The sequence below is a fragment of the Bos taurus genome, chromosome 8 (assembly GCF_002263795.3).
Source record: "Bos taurus isolate L1 Dominette 01449 registration number 42190680 breed Hereford chromosome 8, ARS-UCD2.0, whole genome shotgun sequence".
NCBI lineage: Eukaryota > Metazoa > Chordata > Mammalia > Artiodactyla > Bovidae > Bos > Bos taurus.
Genome location: NC_037335.1, coordinates 46,526,445 through 46,545,431, shown reverse-complemented (window position 1 = coordinate 46,545,431; position 18,987 = coordinate 46,526,445). Strand labels below are relative to the sequence as shown.

The 18,987-nt window shown below is 39.5% G+C and overlaps 2 protein-coding genes across 7 annotated transcripts in view; one reads left to right on the top strand and one right to left on the bottom strand.

The window, feature by feature from the left end:
- The window catches only part of KLF9 (KLF transcription factor 9), a 99,042-nt gene that overhangs the window by 66,067 nt on the left and 13,988 nt on the right, over window positions 1-18,987 (top strand). The window lies entirely within an intron of this gene.
- The window catches only part of SMC5 (structural maintenance of chromosomes 5), a 117,975-nt gene continuing 115,005 nt past the window's right edge, over window positions 16,018-18,987 (bottom strand). For all 5 annotated transcript variants that reach the window (XM_024996166.2, XM_024996167.2, XM_002689640.7 and 2 more), the window contains one exon: window positions 16,018-18,396. In XM_024996166.2, coding sequence (XP_024851934.1) covers window positions 18,253-18,396 — 144 coding nt within the window. In that variant the 3' untranslated portion in view covers window positions 16,018-18,252. The remainder of the gene's footprint in view (window positions 18,397-18,987) is intronic.

Here is an 18,987-nt window from a genome sequence, read left to right as displayed (position 1 = left end):
TCACGTGTTGAGTTGTTGCTTGTATTGTTGGGAAAGAGTGTTTGCTATGACCAGTGTGTTCTCTTGGCAAAACTCTTCTTAGGTTTGCCCTGCTTCATTTTGTACTCCAAGGCCAAATTTTCCTGTTATTCTGTGTATCTCTTGACATCCTACTTTTGCTTTCAAATCCCCTATGATGAAAAGGACATTTTTGGAGGGGTGTTAGTTCTAGAAGGTGTTCTAGAAAGTGCCGTAGGTCTTCATAGAACTGGTCAACTTCAGCTTCTTCAGGATCAGTGGTTAGGGCACTGGATTGGGGTTGGATTACCATGATATTGAATGGTTTGCCTTGGAAATGAACTGAGATCATTCTGTCATTTTTGAGATTGCACCCAATTACTGCATTTTGTACTCTTTCGTTGACTGTAAGGGCTACTCCATTCCTTCTAAAGGATTCTTGCCTACAGTAGTAGATGTAATAGTCATCTGAATTAAAATTTTCCATTCCTGTCCACTTTAGTTCACTGATTTCAAAGTGATGATACTTTCAATGCCATCTCTTGCTTGACCACATCCAATTTCTCTTGATTGATGGACCTAACATTCCAGGTCCTAATATTGTTCTTTAAAGCACTGGACTTTACTTTCACCAACAGACCCATCCACAGTGGAGCCTCATTTCCACTTTGGCCCAGTTCCTTCATTTTTTCTGGCACTATTGGTAATTGTCCTCCAACACTTCTCCAATAGCATATTGGACACCTTCTGACCTTGGGGGCTCATCTTCTGGTGTCATGTCTTTTTGCCTTTTCATACTGTCCAAGGGGTTCTTCAGTCAAGAATACTGGAGTAGTTTGCCATTCCCTCCTCCAGTGGACCACATTTTGTCAGAACTCTTCACTGTGACTCATCTGTCTTTGGGTGGTCTTGCACTGCATGACTCATAGCTTCATTGAGGTATGCAAGCCCCTTCACCCCGTGAAGGCTGTGTCCTTCTAATGTATTGTTGAATATGGTTTGCTTGTCCTTTGTTGAGAATTTTTGTATCTATATTCAGAAGTGGTATTGGCCTGTAATTTTCTTTTTGTTGTATCTTTGTCGAGTTTTGGTGGCCTCATTGAATGAGTTTTGGAGTATTCCTTCCTCTGTAATTTTGGGCAATAGTTTCAGAGGATAGGTGTTACATCTTCTCTATATTTTTGATGTAATTCACCTGTGAAGACATCTGCTCTTGGACATTGTTGGGGGTTTTTAATCACAGTTTCAATTTCAGTACTTGTGATTGGTCTGTTTATATTTTCTATTCATTACTGGTTCAGTCTTGGGAGATTGTACCCTTCTAAGAATTTTTCCATTTCTGCTAGGTTGCCTTTTTATTGACCTATAGTTGCTTTTATTGTTGTTCAGTTGTTAAGTCATGTCTGACTCTTTGTGACCCCATGAACTGCAGAACACTAGTGTGCCCTGTCTTTCACGATCTCCCTGAGTTTGTTGAAACTCATGTCCATTGAGTCAGTCATGCCATCCAACCGTCTCGTCCTCTGTCGTCCCCTTCTCTTCTTGCCCTCAATCCTCCCCAGCATCAGTCTTTTATGGTGCGTTGGCTCTTTGTATAAGGTGGCCAAGGATTTGGAGCTTCAGCTTTAGCATCAGTCTTTCCAATGAATAGTCAGGGTTGATTTCCTTTAGGGGTGACTAGTTTGAACTTGGTAGTCCAGAGGACTCTCAAGAGTCTTCTCCAGCACCACAGTTGGAAAGTATTAATTCTTCAGCGCTCAGCTTTCTTTATGGTCCACCTCTCATGTCCATATGTGACTACCTGAAAAATCATAGTTTTGACTATACAAACCTTTGTTGGCTAAGTGAGATCTCGACTTTTTAATACACTGTCTAGGTGTGTCACAACTTTTCTTCCAAGGAGCAAAAGTCTGCAGTGATTTTGGAGCCCAAGAAAATAAAATCTGTCACTGTTTCCACTTTCCCCCCCATCTATTTGTCATGAAGTGATGGGATTGGATGCCATGATCTTTGTTTTTGGAATGTTGAGTGTTTTTTATTTTGAAACAAATATGAATATTTTTAATGATAAAAGATAAAATTCACAAAGAAGATAGACATCATAAAGCATTAGACACCTAACAACAAAGAAACAGATACAGAAAGCAAAAATTGGAAGAAATAGAAAAGAAAAAAATACATAATCATATTGAGACATATTAACATTTCTCTGAGAATATATTTCTCTGAGTACAGAAAAAATAACAGTATCTTGAATGATGCCATTAATAATTTAAATATTTATATTTAATTAATTTATATTAATCTTATATCTCACACAAACATATTTAAAATTTTTCTCATATGTTGTTATTAGATGTCCATAGGATATTTAGAAAAACTGGCAAAAAGATAAGTAATACTAAATTTCAAAAAGTAGAATTCTTTGTGTGTGATTCAGTTATATCTAATACATATAATACTTTTGAAATTATTTTCCATAATAGATTATTACAAGATATTGACTATAATTCCCTGTATTAGACAGTAAACTTTTGTTGTTTGTTGCATATCTATTTCTCTTAAATTAGAAATCTAGCATTCTATTCATACCAAGTCAAAAAGTAGAATCAAAATGTCATAAATTTTTTAGTTAGGCAAAAATTCATATTTGTTCTATATATATTACACATATTATTTATATATATGTATAGAAAATCTTCTCTAGTATGCTTAATAAAGGCTTGAGAAAGAACATAAAAAAAAGAGATGGAGAGATTGGAAAACATAAGCTAAATGAAATGGGAGCATTGAATATGAAATAGAAAAAGTGAAAGTAGATAAAAGCAAAAGATCCTCATATAGTCCAATTGTTTTTAAACATGGCTGCTGATTAGAAACGTATCTGGCATTGTGGCAGAAAAGAAAAAAGCAATATCTGGGCATTTGTAGAATTCAGAAAATTCCAAGATAATCCTGCTATCTGGATTTTGAAAAGTGATTACAGGTTTTTCTATTAAATGGTAGTTCTGGTGACATAGAATTCTATTATTTTTCTGTTGTCCAATCATGATACAATGGTACTGAGTAATAGTTACATAATCACAATAGTAAAAGATGTTTATCAGTTTTCACAATTTATAGCCAGACAAAAAATTAAAGATAATTAACCATTGCAACCCATAATGGGAGCATGAGTAACCTAACAATATAAAATAATTACATACAATCTGGGGGGTCAAGCAGAGTGATGTGGTAAGTGAAAGTCATACATGCACATGTTCTCATCTGCTCAGCCAGTCTGTCTTTTGGTTGGTGTATTTAACCCATTTACATTTAACGTAATTATCCACGTGTGATCCTATTACCATCTTAATTGTTTGGGGTTTATTTTCTGTCAGTTCAGTTCAGTCGTGTCCAACTCTTTGCGACCCCATGAATCACAGCACGCCAGGCCTCCCTGTCCATCACCAACTCCCGGAGTTCACTCAAACTCATGTCCATCGAGTCGGTGATGCCATCCAGCCATCTTGTCCTCTGTCGTCCCCTTCCACTCCTGTCCCCAATCCCTCCCAGCATCAGGGTGTTTTCCAGTGAGTCAGCTCTTCATGTCAGGTGGCCAAAGTATTGGAATTTTAGCTTCAACATCAGTCCTTCTAATGAACACCCAGGACTGATCTCCTTTAGGATGCACTGGTTGGATCTCAAGGGACTCTCAAGAGTCTTCTCCAACACCACAGTTCAAAAGCATCAATTCTTCGGCGCTCAGCTTTCTTCACAGTCCAACTCTCACATCCATACATGACCACTGGAAAAACCATAGCCCTGACTAGACGGACCTTTGTTGGCAAAATAATGTCTCTGCTTTTGAATATGCTATCTAGGTTGGTCATAACTTTCCTTCCAAGGAGTAAGCGTCTTTTAATTTCATGGCTGCAATCACCATCTGCAGTGATTTTGGAGCCCCAGAAAATAAAGTCTCACACTGTTTCCACTGTTTCCCCATCTATTTCCCATGAAGTGATGGGACCGGATGCCATGATCTTCGTTTTCTGAATGTTGAGCTTTAAGCCAACTTTTTCACTCTCCACTTTCACTTTCATCAAGAGGCTTTTTAGTTCCTCTTCACTTTCTGCCATAAGGGTGGTGTCATCTGCATCTCTGAGGTTATTTATATTTCTCCCGGCAATCTTCATTCTAGCTTGTGCTTCTTCCAGCCCAGTGTTTCTCATGATGTACTCTGCATAGAAGTTAAATAAGCACAGTGGCAATATACAGCCTTGACGTACTCCTTTTCCTATTTGGAACCAGTCTGTTGTTCCATGTCCAGTTCTAACTGTTGCTTCCTGACCTGCATACAGGTTTCTCAAGAGGCAGGTCAGGTGGTCTGGTATTCCCATCTCTTTCAGAATTTTCCACATTTTATTGTGATCCACACAGTCAGAGGTCTTTTCTTTCTCTTGTTTCTTGCCTAGAGATGTTCCTTTAGGATTTGTTGTAAAATTGGTTTGGTGGTGCTGAATTCTCTTAATTTTTGCTTGTCTGGAAAGCTTTATTTCTCCATTAAATTTGAAGGAGATTTTTCTGGGTAAAGTATTCTCAGTTGTAGGTTCTTCCCTTTCATTACTTTAAATATATCATGTCATTCCCTTGGAGAAGGCGATGGCACCCCACTCCAGTACTCTTGCCTGGAGAATCACTTGGACAGAGGAGCCTGGTAGGCTGCAGTCCATGGCGTCGCTGAGTTGGATATGACTGAGCGACTTCACTTTCACTTTCACTTTCATGCATTGAAGAAGGAAATGGCAACCCACTCCAGTGTTCTTGCCTGGAGAATCCCAGGGACGGGGGAGCCATGGGGTCGCACAGAGTCGGACATGACTGAAGTGACTTAGCAGCAGCAGCAGCAGCAGCCATTCCCTTGTGGCCTGTCAAGTTTCTGTTGAGAAATGAGCTGATAGCCTGATGGGAGTTCCCTTTTATGTTATTTGTCGTTTTTGCCTTATTGCTTTTAATATTTTATCTCTTTAATTCTTGTCAGTTTAATTTTTTCTTTAATTTTTGTCAGTTTGATTACTATGTGTCTTGCTGTGTTCCTCCTTGGGTTTATCCTGCCTGGGACTCTGCTTCCTGGACTTGGTTGATTACTTCCTTTTCCATGTTAGGGAAGTTTTCAGCTAGTATGTCTTCAAATATTTTCTCAGGTCCCCTTTCTCTCTCTCTCGTCTCATGCTGGGACCCCTGTAATATGAAAGTTCGTGCATTTATTGTTGTCCCAGGGGTCTTTTAGGCTGTTTTCATTTCTTTTCATTCTTTTTCCTATGTTCTATTCTGTGCAGTGATTTCTACCATTCTGTCCTCCAAGTCATTTATCCATTGTTCTGCCTCAGTTATTCTGCTATTGATTCCTTCTAGTGATTCATCTCTGTTTGTTCTTTGGTTCTTCTAGGTCTTTGGTAAACATTTCTTGCATCTTCTCAATCTTTGTCTCCATTCTTTTTCTGAGATCCTGAATCATCTTCACTGTCATTCTGAATTCTTTTTCTGAAAGGTTGCCTGTCTCTAATTATTTCTCTGGGGTTTTATCTTGTCCCTTCAACTGGGACATAACTTTCTACTTTTCATGCTGATTAACTTTCTGTAATGTGATTTTGTTTTAGTCACTGTGGGGTTGCGGTTCTTCTTGCTTCTTCTGACATCTGATGGAGGAGGCTAAGAGGCTTGTGTGGATTTCCCTGGTAGCTAAGCTGGTAAAGAATCCACCTGCAATGCAGGAGACGCTGATTCGATTCCCAGGTCAGGAAGATCCCCTGGAGAAGGGATAGGCTACCCACTCCAGTATTCTTGGGCTTCCCTGGTGGCTGAGACAGTAAAGAATCCACCTGCAATGTGGGAGACTTGGGTTTGATCCTGTTGGGAAAATCCTCTTAAGAAGGGAAAAGTTACCCACTCCAGTATTCTGGCCTGGAGAATTCCATGGCCTGCATAGTCCATGGGGTAGCAAAGAGTTGGACACAACTGAGTGACTTAAAATATAATGTAAGAGGCTTGTGTAAGCTTCCTGATGGAAGGGAATGGTGATGGGAAACACTGGGTCTTGCTCTGGTGGGCAGGGCCTTGCTCAGTAAAGCTTTAATCCAGTTATCTGCAGATGAGTGGGGTTGTGCTTTCTCCCTGGTAGTTTTTGGCCTGAGGCGATCCAGCCCTCTGGTCTTTGGGGGCTATGGTTGGGTTAGTGGAGACTTCCAAGAGGGTTTACAGCAAAGGGGACCTTCCTAGACTGCTGTTGCCAGTCCCCCCATCCCTGTGGTGAGCCCCTGCTGACCCAAGCCTCCACAGGGACCCTCCAACACTAGTAAACTTTGGTTCAGTCCCTCGTGGAGTCACTGCTCCTTTCCTCTGAGCCTTGGTGTACACAAGGTTTTGTTTGTGCCCCCTAAGCCTGGAGTCTCTGTTTCTCCCAGTCCTGTGGAAGTCTTGTAATCAAATCCCGCTGGCCTTCAAGGTCAGATTCACCGTCCCTTTGTTGTGTTCCCAGGCTGAGAAGCCTGACGTGGGGTTCTGAACCTTCACAACAGTGGGAGAACTTCTTTGGTATTATTGTTCTCCATTTTGGTATTATTTATTCTACATCTGGTGGGTATTGGATTTGATTTTATCATGATTGTGCCCCTCCCACTGTCTTGCTGTGGCTTCTACTTTGTCTTTGGACATGAGGTATCTTTTTTTTCGTCGGTTCCAGCGTCATCCTGTTGATGATTATTCAACAGCTAGTTGTGATTTTGGTGCTCTCGCAGGAGAAAATGAGCCCACGTCCTTTTACTCTGCCATCTCTGAAGGTTGAATTTTAAGTCAGCTTTTTCACTCTCCTCTTTCTCCTTCATCAAGAGACTCTTTAATTCCTCTTTGTTTTCTGCCATTAGAGTGGTATCATCTGCATATCTGAGATTATTAATATTTCTCCCAGCAATCTTGATTCCAGCTTGTGCTTCCTCTAGCCTGGCATTTTGCATGATGTCTTCTGCATATAAGTGAAATAAACAGGGTGACACTATATAGCCTTGATGTACTCTTTCCCCAGTTTTGAACCAGTCTCTTATTCCATGTCTGGTTCTAACTGTTGCTTCTTGACCTACATACAGGTTTCTCAGTGGGCAGGCAAGGTGGTCTAGTATTCCCATCTCTTTCAGAATTTTCCACAGTTTGTTGTGATGCACACAGTCAAACGTTTTAGCGTAGTCAATGAGGCAGAGTAGATGTTTTTCTGGAATTCCCTTTTTCTATGATCCAGCAGATGTTGGCAATTTGACCTCTGGTTTCTCTGTCTTTTCTAAATGCTATTTGTACATCTGGAAATTCTTGATTCATGTACTGCTAAATCCTAGCTTTTAAAGGATTTTGAGTAATACCTTGCTAGCATCTGAAATAAGTGCAATTGTGTGGTAGTTTGAACATTCTTTGGCATTGCTCTTCTTTGGGATTAGAATGAAAACTGACCTTTTCCAGTCCAGTGGCCACTGCTGGGTTTTCCAAATTTGCTTGCATAATGAGTGCAGCACTTTCACAACATCATCTTTTAGGATTAGAAATAGCTCAGCTGGAATTCCATCACCTCTGCTAGCTTTGTTTGTACTAATGCTTCCTAAGGCCCACTCAACTCACATTCCAGGATGTCTGGCTCTTGGTGAGTGACCACACCATCATCATTATCCTGGTCATTAAGATCTTTTTTGTGTAATTCTTCTATTCTTGCCACTTCTTCTTAATGTCTTCTGTGTCTGTTAGTTCCTTACCATTTGTGTCCTTTATTGTGCTCATCTTTGCATGAAATGTTCCCTTGGTATCTAATTTTCTTGAAGAGATCTCTGGTCTTTCCCATTGTATTGTTTTCCTCTATTTCTTTGGATTGTCCACTTAAGGCTTTCTTATCTCTCCTTACTGTTCTTTGGAACTCTGCATTCAGTTGGGTATATCTTTTTCTTTCTCCTTTGCCTCTTGCTTCTCTTTTCTCAGGTATTTGTAAGGCTTCCTCAGACAAACATTTTCCTTCTTTCATTTCTTTTTCTTGGGGACGGTTTCCATCACCACCTCCTGTAGAATGATATGAATCTCTGTCCATAGTTCTTCAGGCACTCTGTCTACCAGTTCTTCAGGCACTGTCTACCAGATATAGTCCCTTAAATCTATTCGTCACCTCCACTATATAATCATAAGGGATTTGATTTAGGTCATATCTGAATGGCCTAGTGGTTTTTCCCTACTTTCTTCAATTTAACCCCGAAGTTTGCAGTAAGGAGCTGATGATCTGAGCCAGTCAGCTCCAAGTCTTGTTTTTGCTGATTATAGAGCTTCTCCATCATAATCCATCTGATTTCAGTATCGACCATCTGGTGATGTCCACATGAAGAGTTATCTCTTGTATTGTTGGAAAAGAGTGTTTGCTATCACCAGTGCATTCTCTTGGCAAAACTGTGTTAGTCTTTTCCCTGTGTCATCTTGCACTCCACAGCCAAACTTGCCTGTTACTCCACATATCTCTTGACTTCCTCCTTTTGCATTCCAGTCCCCTGTGTTGAAAAGGACATCTTTTTTTCGTGTTAGTTCTAGGAGGTCTTTTACGTCTTCAGAGAGTCATTCAACTCCAGCTTCTTCAGCATTAGTTGTTGGGGCATAGATTTGGGTAACCATAGTGTTGAATGGTTTGCCTTAGAAACAAACCAAGATCATTCTGTCGTTTTTGAAACTGCACCTAAGTACTGCATTTTGGACTCTTTTGTTGACTGTGAGGGCTACTCCATTCCTTCTAAGGGATTCTTGCCCACAGTAGTAGATATAATGGTCATCTAAATTAAATTTGCTCATTCCCATCCATTTTAGTTCACTGATTCCTAAAACACTGATGTTCAGTCTTGCTATCTCTTGCTTGATCACATCCAATTCCCTTGATTGATGGACCTAACATTCCAGGTTCCTATGCAATACTGTTTTTTACAGCATCGGAGTTTACTTTCACCACCAGACACATCCACAACTGGGCATCGTTTCTGCTTTGGTGCAACCTCTTCATTCTTTCTAAAGCTGTTTCTCCGCTCTTCCCCAGTAGCATATTGGATACCTACCGACCTAGGGAGCTCATCTGTCAGTGTCTTTTTGCCTTTTCATATTGTTCATGGGGTTCTCAAGGCAAGAATACTGGTTTGCCATTCTCTTCTCCAGTGGACCATATCTTGTCAAGCCCTGACTAGCAGGGATATCCGCTTCAGCTGGATGACATGTCTGGTGCCCTAGTTGTCCCACTGCTGGTCCTCATTAAGTGTGTACACCTTCACCAGCCATTCATTGGATGTTGGTCATCGTGCTGTCCTGGTGCTGAGGCAGAAGCCCTGCAGGGGTCATTGGGAAGGGGGTTCAGGTAAGGCTGGAGCTGATGGCGGATGATGCTCAGGAGCAGAGGGTGCCCCAGCTTTTCCACTGCCGTTGGTCACCCTGGGGCCAATCTGCTTGCCCAGGAGCAGAGGGCAGGCAGCCTGTGGTTATCCAGGTTGTTAAGAACTTCTTTGTACAGTTCTTCTGTTGTATTCTTGCCACCTCCTGTTTATCTCTTCTGCTTCTGTTAGGTCCTTGCTGTTTTTTCCTTTATTGTGCCCATCTTTTCATGAAATGTTCCCTGGGTATCGCTAGTGTTGTTGAAGAGATCTCTAGTTTTTCCCATTCTGTTGTTTTCCTCTATTTCTTTACATTGTTCACTTAAGAAGGCTTTCTTATCTCTCCTTGCTATTCTTTGGAACTCTGCATTCAGATGGGTATATCTTTCCCTTTCTCCTTTGCCTTTCACTTCTCTTCTTTTCTTGGGTATTTGTAAGGCCTCCTCAGACAACCACTTTGCCTTGTATTTCTTTTCTTGGTCAGCACTTCCTGAATATTATGAACCTCCATCTATAGTTCTTTAGGTACTCTGTCTACCAGATCTAATCCATTGAATCTGTTTGTCACTTCCACTGTATAATCATAAGGGACTTGACTTAGGTCATACCTGAATGGCCTAGTGGTTTTCCCTACTTTCTTCAATTTAAGCCTGAAATTTTCAATAAGGAGCTGATGATCTGAGCCACCCATAGTTAGCTCCAGGTCTTGTTTTTTGCTGACTGTATAGAGCTACTCCATCTTTGGGTGCAAAGAATATAAATAGCCTGATTTTGGTATTGACCATCTGGTGATGTCCATGTGTAGAGTCATCTCTTGCGTTGTTGGAAGAGGGTGTTATCTATGACCGGTGTGTTCTCTTAGCAAAACTGTTACCCTTTGCCCTGCTTTACTTTGTACTCCACGGCCAAACTTGCCTGTTAATCCAGGTATCTCTTGACTTACCACTTTTGCACTCCTGTCCCCTATGATGAAAAGGACATCTTTTTGGGGGGCGGGGGGAGGTTCTATTTAGATAGTTGCTTTTAGTAGTCTATTAATGTCTTTTGTATTTCTGTGATGTTGGTAATAACCTTTTTTAATTTCAGAATTTTAATGATTTGGACCCTTTCTGTTTATTCTTGATAAGTCTGGCTAAAACTGTATCTTCTTTGGAAAAATGTCTATTTAGATCCTTCATCCACTTTTAAATAGGCAGACTTATGAGTTCTTTATATACTTTGGGTGTTAATCCTTTATCAGACATATTGTTTACAGATAATTTCTCCCATTCAGTAGGTTGCCTTTTCATTTTGTTACTGGTTTCCTTTCCTGTGCAGAAGCTTTTTAGTTTGTTGTCAAATCTGTTTACTTTTGCTTCTGTTGTTTTTACTTTTGGTGTCAAATTAAAAACTGCATAACTAAAACTTATGTCAGGGAGCTTACCACCTATCTTTCTTCTAGTGGTTTCATGTCTTGTGTTTAAGTCTTTAATTCACCTAATTTTTGTGTGCAGTGTAAGTTAGTGGACCAGTTTCATTCTTTTGCATGTGACTGTCCACTTTTCCGGAGAAGGCAATGGCACCCCACTCCAGAACTCTCGCCTGGAAAATCCCATGGATGGAGGGGCCTGGTGGGCTACAGTCCATGGGGTCGCTGAGAGTCAGACAGGACTGAGCGACTTCACTTTCACTTTTCACTCTTATGCATTGGAGAATGAAATGGCAACCCACTCCAGTGTTCTTGCCTTGAGAATCCTAGGGACAGGGGAGCCTGGTGGGCTGCTGTCTATGGGGTCACATAAAGTCGGACATGACTGAAGCGACTTAGCAGCAGCAGTCCACTTTTCCAATGTCATTTCTTAAAGAGATTGCCCCTTCCCCGCTGTATATCCTTAACTCCTTTGTCATAAATTAATTGATCACATACATGTAGGTTTATTTCTGGGCTCTCATTTCTGTTCCATTGACCTGTGTAATTGTTTCTATGCTGATACAGTTATATACTATACACACACACACACACACACACTAAAATTTTGTAATGTTAAGTGGACCCTTACAACATCGGTTTGCTCTGCATGGATTCACTTATACCTGGAACTTGCACTAAATGCATACTACAGTACTACGCAATCACTGGTTCGTTGAGTCCTTGGGTATGGTACTGCAAATATGGAGGGCTGGCTGTTAAGTTACACACATAGATAACTGTGTGGAAGGTTGGTCCCCTTAACCCCTCCATTGTTGAAGGGCCACCTGTAGTTTGAAATCAGGGTGTGTGAGGTCTCCAGTTTTCTTAAGATTGCTTTGGCTATTCAGTGTCTCTTTTGGCTCTATATGAATTTTAGAATTGTTGGTTCTATTCCTGTGAAAAATGCCATTGGAATTTTGTTAGGAATTGCACTGAATTAGAAGATTGTTTGGGTAGTTTGGACATTTTAACGAAATCGTCCCATTAGCGTAGAGTTATCTTTTTATTCAATTTCTTTCATTAATGTCTTATACTTTTCAATATACAGGCCTTTCACCTCCTTGGTTAATTAATTTCTAAGTATTTTATTCTTTTTTATATAACTGCAAAAAGATTTTGTTCTTTTTTTGATAGTTATTAGTGTATAAAAATGCAAGACATTTTTTGCATTGATCCTGTATCCTGAAACATTACTGAATTCATTTATTGTAAGTTTTTTTGTAGAGTCTTAAGGGCTTTCTGTATCATTTCATGTCATCTATAACTAGTGACAGTTTTAGTTTTTTCTTGCCAATTTGGATGCCTTTTATTCATTTTTCTTGGTTAATTCCTTGTTAGGGCTTTCAGTACTCTGTTGAATATAAGTGGTGAAAGTGGGCATCCTTGTCTTGTTCCTGCTGCTCAGAGGAAAAGCTTTCAGCATTATACTGTTAAATATGATGTTCTGGGATTGTCATATATATGGCCTTTGTTATGTTGAGGTATGTTACTTCTGTCCCCACTTTTGAGTTTTATTATGAATTGATGTTGAAGTCTAGATGTCAGATATTTTCTTGCATCTAATGAGATGATCATATGGTTTATAGTCTTCATTTTGTTAATTCTTGCATCCCTGGAATAAATCCCACTTGATCTTGGTGTATGTATGACCCGCTTATTAATATTGTTGAATTTGGATTGCTAATATTTAGGTGAGGATTTTTATATTTGTGTTCACTAGGGATACTGGCCTGAAGATTTCTTGTGGTGTCTTTGTCTGATTTTGGTATCAGGATAGATGCTGGCCCTGTAGATTGAGTTTGGAAGAGTTTCCTCTTCTTCTTCTTCTTTTTTTTTAATTTTGGAAGAGTTTGAAAAGGTTTGGTGTTAATTCTCCTTAGAATGTTTGGTTGAATTCACCAATGAAGCCACTTAATTCTGAACTTTGTCTGTTGGGGAGTTTCTGATTACCAAATACAGTCTCATTACCAGTTATCAGTCTGTTCAGATTTTCTGTTTTTCACAACTGACTTGATAGGCTGTATGTCTCTAGGAATTTTTCCATTTCTTCTAGATTGTCTAATCTGTTGGTATATGATTATTCATATTGGTCTTTTATGATCTTTGTATTTCTGTGGTACTATAAAATATCTTCTTTCATTTCCGATTTTATTTGAGTCCTCCCTTTTTTTTCTTGCCTCAGGATGCTGTTTCCTTACCCAGTTTAGGGAAGTTTTGAGCCATTTATCTTCAAATAATTTCTTTGCCCATTTCTGTCTTATTTCTGGGAGCCCTAAAATGTGAATGTTAGCTCTATTTGATAGTTTCCCATAAAACCCTTACCCTATTTTTTCATTTTTTTTCCCTCTTGCTGCTCTGATTGGGTGAATTTCACTGCCTTGTCTTCAACTTGATGATTAATTCTAATTTAGTCTCCTGCTGAACTTTTCATTTTCATAGTGTACTTTTCATATTCAGTTCAATTATTCTTCAGCTCTGTGACATGTTTGGTACTTTTTCCAACTCTTCATTGAAATTCTTCTCACTGTATTCATTTATTCTACTTCCGTTTGGTGAGCATCTTCATTAATCATTTCTTTGAACATAAATTACTTATCTCCATTTTATTAAGTTTGCCTCTGCCCCGAGCCCTGGAGCTTTTATCTTATTTTGTTTATTCCCCTCTCTCTCCATTTCTTGACTCCCTGTGTTGGTTTCTTGCAGTAGATAAAACGACGACCTCTCTCGGTCTAAAAAGAATGGCTTTTTGTGGATGAAACTTGTTCAACCCTGCCCTAGCCTCTTGCTGTCTCTCAAACTTTTGTGATTGTCCAAAACGGCCTATCATATTGTTAAACAGCTCCTAGTAGTTGAGGGTGTGCCTAGGGAGGTTCTCATTACCTAGATTCAGGCTGATTAGAAGTCAGATCCTCAGGTGGCAGCTTTTAAAAGTATGGACATGTATGTAGTCCTGTGGGACTGCAAGCATAAACCTTGTTGGCCACCAGAGTCAGGAAATTTGAAGGTGTGCCTGGGTGGCAGTCAAAAAAGTTGTGCCTCCAGACCCATGTGTAAGCTCTTTTCTGGGAAATACCAGCAATCTGGAGCAAGGCAGGAGTGCCAGGATGCCATCTGTAGCCTATATGCCCTGAGAATAACTTTGGAAGCCACAAAATGTATGCCACTCTTGAAGCCTGCTTCTCAGGTCGTAACTCCAGGACAGATAGAAGCTACATCACAGAAAGACTAGGGTGAGGGGTTACTTCAATCTGCTCTCTGTGGCCATGCTCTGCCAAGAACCATCTCTATGATAATCACAGTCCTGTGGGACCCAGGAATGTAAGGCCCCCTGACCATCACAGCCAGGCAATCAAGGGGCATCCCCTGCTAGGCAGAAGCTGCCGAGTAAGGACTGGATGGGAAAACCAGGATACCAAACATGTGTAAAGCTCCCCTCTGGGAGGCACTGGCACTCTGGAGCATGGCAAAGGGAGAGCCTGAAGATAGTACCCCTCTCCCAGACTTCTGCAAAGTATTCAGACAGCCCCAGATGAGTGATTAATTGGAAGCCTGTCCCTCAGCCTGCAGACATGATTTTTAATAGGCCCACACTCTTCACAAAGACTGAGCTCCAGGGTCCAGTGCCTCTTGCTGTGCCCTGGAGATGGTAGCTATTTAAGAACTTTTTCTCCATTCACTACTGTTCCATGGGACCCGTTGGCATAAGCCCCATGTTTACCAGAACCAGGGAGTATAGAGGTGCCCACTGGCAGCAGCCACAAAAATCAGAACACAGATTTTTCTGGTGACACTGATTGTTATAGTCCCAAGGGCCCAGGAACACAAGCTCCCCTGGCCTCCAGAGCTAGGTAGTCCAGAGGTGTCCTCGGGGCAGTAGCCAGCAAAACCAGGGCATCAGATGTGAACCCTCTTGTCCAGGAGATACTTGTGCTCTGGGGCATGGGCATGAAAACCACTTGCCCATCTCTGTCCCCGCCAACTAACTCCTACATGTGTATGTCAGAGTAGATGCCTTTTCTCGGGCAGATGATGCTTCAGTTTAAGCCGGTGAGCCTCCTTCAATTTATGTCTGGGTGTGATCTGTTGCTTCTGAGCTGGGGCCTGGTTAAGTGAGTCTGAGCAGACTAGCCTCTGAAGAATCACTTCTCAGATCACTAGTTTGGGTCTTAGGACACAAGCCTCACTAGTTATCAGAATCAGATGGGGGCTTCTCTTCCAGGTGCAGGTCTTAAAAGTTGGAGTGCCTGATGTGGGGTTCAAACTCCTCACTTCTCATCAAGAAGCTCTGGGCTTTCAGTTCTCTTCCAATTTGGGACCCACTGGGGGTGGGGGTTATGGTGAGTTTGTTCCAGCCTCTCCTACCTGCTTGCTTGATGTGTGGCCGTCACTCAGCCAGTGATGAGGAATTTTCTATTATATAACTGTAGACACAGTATGTCTGTGGCAAAAGGTAAGTTCAGGATCTTCAGGATGGGGTTTGACATCTTGAACTGGAATCACCACCCTGAATTAAGTTTCTTGACAGTGGAATCATATGCAGGCTGTATTTTTTATTCTTCAAAATATACATTGTGTTTTGCCAGTGATATATATTAGTGGCTTAGGGATGATACTTTAGATGAGGGCAGCGTGGGGGGAGATACATAGAAGTCTTGAAGGCTGACAACTGGATTTTTATGAGTGTGATGAAAGCCTACCAAGTCTTTCCTCTGAAAACACTGTCAGCAAACCACAGGGTGACTCTCTGGATCATGGCAGAGATGCCTCCTTGTCTCCACTATTCACCCTCTCCCTCTTGAGTAACACAGTGGCTGAAATTTAACTAAGTACACAGCCATATAGGTAAAGATACCATATTCAAGGCTCTCTTGCAGGCCATCTAAGGTTTCAACCTAAAAATATTTATACTTACCTTGTAACTGGTTTCTTTAGATGATTTAAATACTTTTTTCTGGTGTTTATGGCTTTATTTAGACTAAGATCGCCTTGCAGCAAGACAAGGGACTAAATTTTCTATCTTTTTGAACATAGATATACTGCCAAACAGTATTCTGTAAATGGTAGGCATTCAATAGACTGTTTAGCAAACCTGAAAACCAAAATGACTCTTACAAACATTCAAAGTATATAAAAAACAGTGCTCATTTAAAAAGACATACACTAAAAGAACATGAAAATATGCATTTATTACCAACAAAGTAGCATTTCCCACAAAGAGTTTGTTTCCAGTTACACCTGCAGATACATAGTAGCAGGACAAAATTACACTCTCTTTTTTTCGGTGGTGCTGCACAGCTTGCAGGATCTTAGTTCCCCGACCAGGGACTGAACCCGGGCCCTTGGCAGTGAAAGCGTGAAGTCCTAACCACTGGACCACCAGGAATTCCCCCAAATTACATTGTTTTAGATACTAAAGATTCATACTCCAAAGAAAATAAACACATTTCCAAAAGACAATTACAAAGCAGCAAATCTTTTAATGCTAAAATCCTTAGGCAAATCAGTTAAGAGTTTGTCATTACAAATAACTGCTTGTCACCTTTTAGGGTTTTAAATATTTTATTCATCAAATAAGACTATTATATGAAGTTTTTACAATTTGTAATTAAATCAACTTTTTCAGAAAATATGTGACATTTCAGGTGGCTGAGTTATTGTGCAGGACTTACTATTTTATTAATGTTAAAATACATAATTTATTCGCAGCTCAACTTTCAGTGTAAAACCAAGTATTTGTCCACCAGAGATACAAATGCTTATAAACAAGGTTTGGAATAATTATTGGCATATGCAAACTGAAATAATCTTCAAACTTTTTTCACACTGATGATCAGTTTTTAGAAATAAGATGACTGGCACTTAAACAATAAATGAACTACACCAAGCACATGTTAGTAAAGGTACTTTGATGGAAAACAAAGTATTTAACAACAAAACATTTGGTAAAACATTCATTTACTAACATGTTCCCAACATTTTCAATGTTTACATGAGTTGTTTGCACTAGTAAACATGTTATTTCAAACTATTTTCATAGTACATGCATTAGACTTAGTTTAAGAGGGGAAGGTTCTTTTAAAATTTTTATAAAGAAAAAAATAGCTTTTTAAAGAGAAAATGTCCAAATAAGAGGATGAAGACTTTTATTTTTTGACTTAACAAGATTTCAGTAGCTATTTAAGAACATACAAAACCCAAACTGAATGCAATTCTTCAATTTAGTCAAGCTACCAAGTCAAAAAAATAATTGTAATTACCTCTACAGATCCAATCCACTGTTTAAAGACATGTCCTTGATCCAGTTCTTTATTTTTACAAGATTTTAAAGAATAGAATGTTTTCGCACTGTTAATTAGTATAACTCAGAGATAAACAAATGATTTTCTAATCTGATTCTTCCATGCTGTAAGAACAGTTTAGATTTTCTAAGATACTGGGGTAGGATCAACACTGTAAATTAAAAGGACCTACACAAGCTTAAGGCCTAAAAATACTATGGTTTTAAACAAATCAATGCTTTTGCTCACTCTACATAACACTGAGAAATTTCAAATATAAACTGTAGAAACCAGTATAAGAAATGTTAAGAAAAATCTTACTAAAAATAATTATAAAAATGCTTTAGAAATTTAAGATGTAAAAATTGACTAAATTAAAAAAAGAAAACAAAAACGATTAAGCCCGAAAAGACCCACCCACATTTTATAGGGTTATTCTTTAAAAATTCTTGCCACTTTATTCTCTGTCAATCTTTTGGTTGCATTTTGCATCATCTAGTGGCCATCTTGTGGCATTTCAAAGAAGTCCTGCTCCCAGTACTTTCCCCTCCTTTGAGATACCAATACAACTACAGTATCAAGTTTCATGAAACTTTTTTTAAAAGGTTCCTAAAATCCCATTTCCTAGTGGAGATAAGGTAATCTTTTTAATCAGAAGAAACGAATAGATTTGTCATAAATTATTACTATACATTAGACATTTCCATATCAAATTTTAAAAATTAAATATAACACTGAGAGAAACTCGGACTTAAGCTGTAGAGTCATCTTTAGACTCTAAGAGTAGTTAAAATTACTTTGCAAGTAAAGCTCAGGGTTCCCATGTCAACGAAACTTCTTGCAACCAATAATCCCTTCCACTGTAGTTCTGATTTGAGGAGCCAATACTGTAAAAGTGGGGACCCAGTCACTTATGGTCAGAGTGCTAAGGACACAAGATTTAAATTTTACTACCAGATGATGTTCCACAGAAAGAAGTTATTATGGTCTCTCTTCATCAACCTAATAGCAGGTTTCAAAAATAACTGATCCTTTAGTCTTAATGAATCTAACTTTTATTCAGTTGAGCCACACTTACATATAGGATTTAACAGAAAAGTCTCAAAGTTCTTGCCCTTCACTTTCATTGAGAAGGCTGAGTGAATGTAATACGGCGCCGCCGCCTTTGGAAAGCCTTTAAATTCCATCTGTTTGGTTCCAGCATATGAGGACCATTGTAGACAAACAATACTGTCATCTTTTCAGAATAAGGAAGATTTTGAAGGAGCTGTGAAGTGTTAAAACAAACTGTCATAGAATGCTATATATTAAGCACAACTTTCTGAACTTGCACGTGTGGAGTCAAATACATTTTATTTGTAAAATTAATGAAACTCTTAATGAAGTTCTCAACTCAACATACACTCTGCCAGATAGCGATTTTTACTTGAATTACCACATCTGAAACCTGGCCTAAGGACTCGTCAACATATCTTGGGAGCCCTCTATATTCACAGGCCAATGGGATCACACTGCTTCCTAGGTTGACCCTGGAAAAGTATATCCTCCAGAACTTTCCTAGGATAATTTCACTCTTTTATCCACAAAACACCTTTCAAGCAACTTCTATAGTCAGGTACTGTAATAGATTGGTAGCCTGAAAAGTCTATTAACAGGGTGGTTGGATTTACAGGCCAACAACAATAGGGTATTAACAGATCTAGCTACTCCACAGAGTATCTGCTAGAAGAAGAGATTATACTATTTGATAAAAACTGAATTTCAGATAGGATCTCCAATGAAATTTCTTAAAAAAAATCTGATTACATTAATAAAAACATCTTTGATTGCTATACAGCAGTTTCATAATTGACCCATA